Source organism: Adiantum capillus-veneris, chromosome 30 (genome assembly GCF_014529385.1).
Source record: "Adiantum capillus-veneris isolate H3 chromosome 30, ASM1452938v2, whole genome shotgun sequence".
NCBI classification, from domain to species: Eukaryota; Viridiplantae; Streptophyta; class Polypodiopsida; order Polypodiales; family Pteridaceae; genus Adiantum; species Adiantum capillus-veneris.
Genome location: NC_140960.1, coordinates 34,269,956 through 34,278,378, shown reverse-complemented (window position 1 = coordinate 34,278,378; position 8,423 = coordinate 34,269,956). Strand labels below are relative to the sequence as shown.

At 40.8% G+C, this 8,423-nt stretch overlaps 1 protein-coding gene across 2 annotated transcripts; it reads right to left on the bottom strand.

Moving 5' to 3' along the window:
* Positions 1-6,024: 6,024 nt before the first annotated feature.
* On the bottom strand, positions 6,025-8,032 carry LOC147417780 (large ribosomal subunit protein eL43z). Of its 2 annotated transcripts, XM_086506765.1 has the most exons (5): positions 7,914-8,032; positions 7,782-7,821; positions 7,580-7,668; positions 6,398-6,480; positions 6,025-6,183 (listed from the first exon to the last, which is right to left on the bottom strand). In XM_086506765.1, exons 1-5 carry the CDS (start codon positions 7,914-7,916, stop codon positions 6,120-6,122), a joined length of 279 nt encoding a protein of 92 aa, XP_086362891.1. In that variant the 5' UTR covers positions 7,917-8,032; the 3' UTR covers positions 6,025-6,119. The 2 variants fall into 2 exon arrangements, with proteins under 2 accessions (XP_086362891.1, XP_086362892.1); XM_086506766.1 differs by lacking the exons at positions 6,025-6,183; positions 6,398-6,480 and adding an exon at positions 6,941-7,399.
* Positions 8,033-8,423: the final 391 nt, after the last annotated feature.

Sequence of the window (8,423 nt, the reverse complement as noted above, 5' to 3'; positions counted from 1 at the left end):
ATGGGCTCATCCCACAGTCAACAGCGCGATGCTCAGGCCAAACAAACTCCCACACACTATGGTTCGGGAGGCAGAGCAGCTCAGCTTGGAAAGACAAATATGTAAGTTTTTTTAAATTGGGTCCTTAACCGGTTCAGAAAATGGTTTAGTTTATGAGGTTTTCTTGTTATTATTAACTTAGGAAAATATCACTTTGACCCGCCCAACCAGAGAGATGGCTAAGTATCGAGAGTGGCACACAGAATTCGGTACTTGGTGATGGTTGTTGGAGAACCAGCACATCTCTTACGAGCAATTTGACTCACCAATCGGATCTCTAAACGCGATAATTGTGTACAAATAATATTGTATTATTTGTTTTGAGTTATTAATTTGGTTTTGGTTATTGTAGAGTAAGAGTGATCAAATGTATGTACCTATAGACGAGGAAGAGGACTTCGATAGATAGTTAATTTTTTGTAGACCTCTTTTACAAGTGCAAATGTGGCACAAAAAGACCCTATGATCATATGTATATGAAACTCATCTAAATTTTTTATTTTATTTGTAATTTTTTTAAGTATTGCTCTTTTGTACTTTAAATCATCAAGGTAAGGTGTAATTTGCAATTTCAAACTCTGTTGTTTTTTTTTAATACACTTTCCAAAATGCAATTGATGTTTCATATGTTTTATGCAGGTCAAAAATAAAGGTGCTCATTCGGGCCACCCGAACTGAGCACCTTTATTTTTTATAAGCCGTGGGGCGGTAATAAACATGGCAATATGCACGGTAATAAGTGAAGTAATAATCGCGGATATATATCCGTGACTATTACTGCCACTATTGCTGGCAAACCATTGTCTTATTCATTGTCGGGGTGATTACCACACACGCAAATTTTCTCCCACATTTTCATTTGTTAATCCGCGACAATGTTAGCAGTTCTAGATTTTTCCTCTTATAGTGTGCACTAATCAAGGCATCCTTGTTTTTAAAAATAAAGAGGTGCGCATAGCACTTCTTCAACAAGAACGACTACTCAAGGGCACCTGGTCTAGATAAGTGAGGCTTCAACCCCTGCTTAACTCAAAGTCAAGAAGCAAGAACTTCAAAAGATATGGGATGCACAAGCAGCTGGCAAGTGGACCGTCTATCAAGGAGGCAAGGCTCGAGAACTCCCAATCCCTCCCCACATACCCTTGCCCCCCACCCCACTTCCTAAGTGACATATGTCACAATTTTGTTGTATCCACATCTAGCCATGCCCCCATCTACCCTCTTGATAAGAGACACTATCATGTATGTTTTCTTGGTCCCATGGGTCATATTTGGCCTCCAAGGACGATAATAAATCTCTCTCTCTCTCTCTCTCTCTCTCTCTCTCTCTCTCTCTCTCTCTCTCTCCACGCGCGCAAGGATTAGTGTTATACCCAAAACGCCCATGATGATTTTATTTTATTTTATTTTTATTGCAAGGTATGCCCAACATGGGTATATTGATGGGCAATGGCACAAAAGCTCTTATATGTTTTCATGGTCACAAAATGAGGGTCTCTCTTGTATGCCTTTGCCATTACACAAGAATCTAACATGCAAAATATATATGCATTATTAGTTGAGAAAAAAGATTGAAAAAAGATGGGGGGCGAGGGGCGGATTTGCGTTGTTTGTGCATTGTACAAAACAGAAATTTCACAATGCAGAAGCTTGTCAAGGGTTGTGGTGCAAGATGACTTATATTCAAATTCAATAGCATGATATCCTAATCACAAATCTTTTTGTATATTGCATAGGATATGAAGCAAGTGCACCCTTCCAAATCCAATCACTTATGCTTCCATCTTGAGGCATGTGGCCGTCTGCAATAAGCTAACATAGGCAAACAACTTAACAATGTCTTTGTCAGTGAGGGATCATTGAAATGTGTCATGCTCGGTACTTCTTTAGTTCCCATGTATGCCAAATGTGTCAAAGTTTTAGAAGCACAAATTGTGCTTGACAAGCTCTTGATTCAATCTCTCATCTCTTGCAACTCACTCATTGGCTTGATAGATATGTTGGAAGGGGGGAAAGGGAAACACACCCAATAACACACACTCATACATGCCTCTCTATAGCTCAGATGGAATCACAACACCCTAATCCACTCAAAGAAACACACCAAACAACAAAATCTTTGTTGCAAACACTGGTCTGCACATACCCAAGTCCACAATCACACACAAAGCTTATTGCATCTCAACCATTACAATCACTTTCCGATTCTCAACCACACACAAAACACCTCTCTCTTCCTCCTTATTTGCACACACACCAATTGGTTCGGGGGTTCACACACAGCCTACACACACTGACACCTTTGCACAAGAGAAAAGAAAAGAAGAAGGAATGGGGGAGACAACACCAGAGACGATGCAATAGAAGCTTCCTTCTTTTCCAACAAGTGATTGGCTATGGTGGATCATACACCAGAAGGCTACCTCACAGCTCTGTCTCCTTCTCTGTCCTTCCCACAACCTCCAAAAACAACAATTTACGAAAACTTAAATATCTTTCAAACAGTGTAGAATTAGCCTAAAAAAGCGTTTTCCTTCAGACTTCATGGACCGTTTTTTTTTTTTCGCGCTTTGCAAAAAGTTTACATAATAGGACTTTTTGCTTGTCCACATGCAGAAAAGATCAGCTACACATCCACTTCACTTTCTTTTCGTATCACAAACCGCATGGCCTTCACTCCTCCACTTGATCTTCATCTCCTAAGAGGTTTTCCACATGAATAACCTTCTTTAAAGCATCGAGCCTCTATGTTGATCCACATAACCACATAAATCATACACATCACAAACTTTTTCGTCAGCACTAAATCTTCACATATGCTTTGACATTCGGGCACATATCTGTAAGCACCTTGGATACTGTTTTTCACGCTTTCTGACATCAACACTTTTTGGCTACATCAACGTGGTAAAATTATTTGAGAGGCAATAATTCAAAAAGATGTAGTTCTTGGCCATAGTCATGATGTATGTCCAGCGTGTTGTACTCGCATCAACGTTGAGGGATTGGCTACAAACCATGAAGTGGTCATTAGTCATATAATCAGCTATACAATGGTGAGCTTCTTTACTAATGTGAAATCCAATGGAAAAGAGACACGGTGGTTCCAAAACTCATACCAATGGCCATGCTCACTCGTCTAGTAAGCTAATTTGGACCAGGTTTGTAAGATGTGGTTTGCACATGTTTGCTTCCTATATACTCTACAAAGTTAAGGATCACAAAGCAATGTTACATGGGCCATTGCAAAATCCAAAGCTAAAAGGAAAAATCCTCCCCAAATTCAAGACCACCCTCAGAGCACATTCTCGAAATTTAGCTACTTTTGAGAGCCAATTAAAACACAACTAGTTTAAGACTCATTACAATTTTGGACACAATGAGGTCTGCCTATGCACAAGGAGACTTATCAATTATAACAAAAAACAAAGAAGCCATGAAAAAAGTGCAAGGATTGGCTACTTCGAAGGTTGTGAAACCAAACCAAAAGTTGTCCATATACTCAAAAATACCTTTATAGAGGCGTGACACATTCATGCTCAAAAAAGAACTTTCATTATAAGTGTTTTCCTCTCTTGTGCCTAACTAGAGTCCCCCACATTGAGGGTAATGTTGCCTTATGGTGTGGGACAACGCGCCCAATCTTGGAGTAGACAAACAGATTATGGTGGGGTAAACAATTCCCAAACTCAAAATTGGAAAAATTATGCAAGACGTTTGAGGCTTAAGAAACCTGTAGAGTCATGTGTCCTACTCTAGGTAGGTTCTATTTGCAAAAGCATTTATTGACATGCATAACATTATGCAAAGGCTTGGGCCAAACCTAGAGGGACAAGAATTGAATTGGTTTCAAATGCTATAGCCTACTGCTCTTTATGACTTTGAGAACCTAGTCAGACATGTCATTGGATTGCACACCAAGATAATGATAAACATAACACTATGACTTGAGTTTTACGCTTTAAGCAAGAAAGGGTGAAACTATGAGAAATGCATAGTGCTCACACAAAGCAGTGCATTTCCACATGCCCAACACGCTAGACCCAAGTCATGGCAAGGTAGTTTCTTACTTCCAAGAGGGTCTTTACAATTGTACTCACTTTATTGTGTGCATTGGTATGCCATCAAACACGGTGACAATTCTTCACCAAGTCCAAGACATACAATGGCTTCTAGTGCATCCAAGGACAAGTTTCAAGTGATAAAGTGTGGAGCCCAAACAACATCTTTTCCAGACATGTCATAATTATCCCAAAAAAAGTTCCAAGCAAAAGTACAACAAGAGCAAGTTGTCTAATGCATCCAAGGAGAACATGCTCACCTTAGACATGGAATGGGTTGCAAATCTAGTGATGTAAGGTTAGGTATTTCCCATTGATAGTCTCCTTTTGTGTTTCAAGTGTGAAATGTAGAGCAAAAATGACATTTTCTATTATCCAATAAGCCGGTGCCAAGAAAGAGAAAACAAGAGCAAGATGATGAATCAACTTTATGATCTGCATTTTATCAAGCTTAGACTGATCACAAGTTAGATTGATATTCCAATAGGCTAGCAATGTACGACATACTCATGCTCCTATATAAAGTCCTTTGGCTATTGAGCCTTTTCTTTTCACAATTGATAACCTAGGTTGTTACCCATACATGATGGTAAGGGGCCAACTCTATTAGAAACATGTTCAGAATTTCTATAAGTAAACTCTAGCATTGGTAAATAATGTCCCTAATCAATTAGATTTACATTAACATAACCTCTTTGTATACTCAAGAGTACTTTATCAACACTCGTTTTAACCGCCAATTTAAAGATGATTGCCTATACCAAGATCGAGGGTGATACCCAACTTTTGGAATACTACTCTTCACAAATGGTTACACCACTTCCTACTGTGATTGCTAACAATGTTAATAGGTAGGCTACATAACTTATGCATCTTCCCCACATGCCCTTGCTAAAACTTTTAGGCCTTGATTTGATAGTGGACTTAATAGGAGTAAACATACATCTTGGTAACTGGTATACTTCTACTCAAATAGAATCCTAGCCTCGATTAGTAGGTTAACCAGCCATTACAGACAAAGCAACATAGCTATGGACATACTAACATAGCTATGTTTGGGGCACAGAGACTTTGCCAATTTATGGACACAATATCTGGCCTCTCCACAACAAAATAGTGGACTATCAAACTATGTTAGCAAATCAAGACAAACAATACAAAATCTCGATCACTCTTCCTACTAACTAGATTGGTAGTGTCAATGAGCAAAGAAGCTTTAGTGTACTTAACTACGAAAATATACCACTTCCAATAGTTCAATTTCAAGGGTGCCAAATGATTTCAAGCGAGGAGACAGGGTCTGCAGTAACATCTTGGCTTGCTCACCAAATCATTGCCTCCCACCATCTCTATGGTGGTATACAAACCACCAACTCTCTCTCTATCTCTCTCTCTCTCTCACATGGAAATGAAACTTTCTTTTGAGCACATAAACCCACACCATTGCAGTGCTGACATACAATATTTGCGACATCAAGAAAATTATCACCGTCATGAATCTCAAAAAATAAAAATAAAAGCGAAAGTGGTTAGCGCAATTTCATGTCTTCTTTTCCCTTTAGCTCCTTTGTCCTTATGGTAAGATTCGGTTACTTATTTAATTTTTACTCAGTCTGGTTGAGTTTTCGATTGCGTAACCAGCTTGCAAGCTGTGAAGCCACTTCTTCCAAGCCCCGAACTAGGGGCAGGCTTCTGATAGGTTGATTCAACTTATTTAAAATCACAGCCCTCCTGCACAAAAAGAAAAAGTATGGAGAGACCACCACTCGATTGAAAAAATTCCACAATTCAAATTTCTGTCTGGAAGACATTAAACTGTGCTCGAGGCCACGATAGCACACCCCAAACCATGAAAGCACGGTGATCCCCAAGCCCATCAAGAACTGCAATAATGAGAATCCATTCCCCTGCTGTGAGACACATAGCAGCTAAATACGTTCAAGAGGTTTTCATATTAGCAAAATTTGCAGCAGCTGCAGTTACAATTCCACTCTGACTACATGCACTCAAATCAGCAGTCTATCCTTCAACCTGCTCCCTCAATCGTCTGATGGTACTACGCACAGTTACAGCACTGGCAGTACTGCAATAAACACAACAGAAGCATCAGTCACCAGAAGGCCCTGACCAAAGGGTGACTCGTAACAGCTTAAGAGCACAACCGAAGAGAAAGTGAAATCTCCTCGCACCAACAATAATTCTTAGCTTAATGTTTCACATGTGAAGCTATTGCTAAAGTGCAGGCATTTGCTCTCAACACGTGAAACATTGAAATGAGGAAAAAGTGCCTAGCTCACTTTAACGTGTAGGCACCACCGGCCTTGATCTTGTTGCAGTCCTTGCAGGACCAGATTCCAACAGCTTTCCTCTTCACTGCAAACTGCACATTGAAATAAAATAGTGAACTTCTACGGAAATTTGATTCCAGGGATTGGTAACTACCTAGGATTAAAAACAAGATATCCATATCCTGGCACTCCAATTCTAACAATTTCTTCCTCTTCACATCATTCTCGGAATTTTGAAAGCCACTTCACCCTAGAGGGAAGATACCATCCTCTTCCTACACTAGAGGATAAGCTGCAAGAACCTTGCCAAACTTCACATGTGGAGCTAAGTAGACCATTGACAGAAACAATCTCCTGCTGATACTGAATCACCTCAATTAAAACTTGTATGATGCAAGGCGACGAAAAATCAGTGACACTACACATACTATCCCTCTCCTGCCCTGTGAAGTCAACTAGCGTATTGAAACAGATGCCCTGTATTACTTGGCAAGTTCACAGTTGTAAGACGTGAGGTAACAAATCAAAATCAACTATATGCCCTGCAATGTATCAGGAAAAACCGGCCTTAAGGATTCCCATGAATATAAAAAGCGATACTACAGAGCAAGGTAGAGAGACAAAATCCCACCCTGAGTGATTTGTAGCCACAAAACGGTTGACAACCTCCGTGGCGTTAGGGAATAATAAAATTCCAGCTTAATAAAGTATAAGGACTTACAACAGAGCCTTATGCAGAGAAGCAGGAGCAAGACAGGTAAGAATACATAGTCACAACTGAAGTATTCAGCAATGTACAAGATGACAATGCTAGTCAAACTTGATCGTATGTGAAGGTCATGCATGATAACAAGCATAGTTGATTGTCATTAAAAACAGCTGAATACACAGTGGAAAAGGGATGTCTTAATCTGCAGCCAAATGCGTCGAGTGACAGACGATCTTGAGTTCCCGCATCTGCAGCCAACCCTTGCAGAGAGTCCAGATCAAGACTACAATGGGTAACGAGGCCTACAATTAACGATTTGCTAAACTATGAAACCAGATGCCAGCAAATAATATTTGTTGTGGTGATAAGGACATCCAATCACGGATTAAGAAACTGAGGGAGCTATTAAGTTTACACCAAACAAACAATCGGCAAAAAAAGGCAGAAAAACACCAATGATAGCAGTAACACTAGGCTCGCACCTTCCCACAAAATTCACAGAAGTACTTCGCATGTTGGCTGACCTCCATCTTCTTGATTTGCTTCCTCAAACTCGCACCATAACGGGTTCCTGTCCACACAGAAAATCCTTAGGACAAAAACCCTGCGCAATACACACGCAGCAGAAACAGTACATGTTCTACCGCTACCCATAGACACATACACCAGAAGCAAAGAACACACCATATTTGCCAACAATGCCTGCCTTCTTTGTTCTCTTCGTCTGCGATCAACCAGGAGGAGGTTAGCAAGCGTGCGTGTAGTGAGTGTGTGCGTGTGTGTGTGATGGCGACGGGGAGAGAGAGAGAGAGGCACCATGGCTGCTGCAGATGTGAATCAAAGTGCAGCACTCCTGTCGAAATGGGAGCAGAGAAAACCGAATGCCGGAAAGAGTTAACCTATCGCTTGTTTTCAGATTTAGGGTTTGAGCCTTTGTCCTCGTCCACGAGAGCACGTTCACACGAGAGAGAGAGAGAGAGAGAGAGAGAGAGAGAAAGAGAGAGAGAAGAAGAAGAGATTTTATTTTTATTTTTTATTTTTTATTTCTATTTTTGCGGGGGGGGGGGGGGGGGGGGGGGGAGGCATAGGTACATTCGTCCTAATGGTAAGAAACCTTTTTCGGGCCCACCACCTCCATTGGTGAACTCATCACCCCGCAAATGCAAGGAATTCGCACTCTTTTCAGCGTGGAATGCCGGAGGGGGAGGGGGGAAGAGACTACCCGTCCCAAGACCTAGAGAAATGTGCAGGGTTGTGGCACAGTTACATTCGTCCTAAAGGGAAGAAATCTTTGTCTGGCCTACCACCTCCATGACCTCATCACCC

Excerpts from the sequence above, each read along its gene's own strand:
- LOC147417780 (XM_086506765.1), bottom strand. Across the intron at positions 7,669-7,781 it reads AGGCATTGTTGGCAAATATG|GAACCCGTTATGGTGCGAGT; the intron begins GTGTGTTCTTTG and ends CTGTGTGGACAG. Across the intron at positions 6,481-7,579 it reads TCTGTGAATTTTGTGGGAAG|TTTGCAGTGAAGAGGAAAGC; the intron begins GTGCGAGCCTAG and ends TTCAATGTGCAG.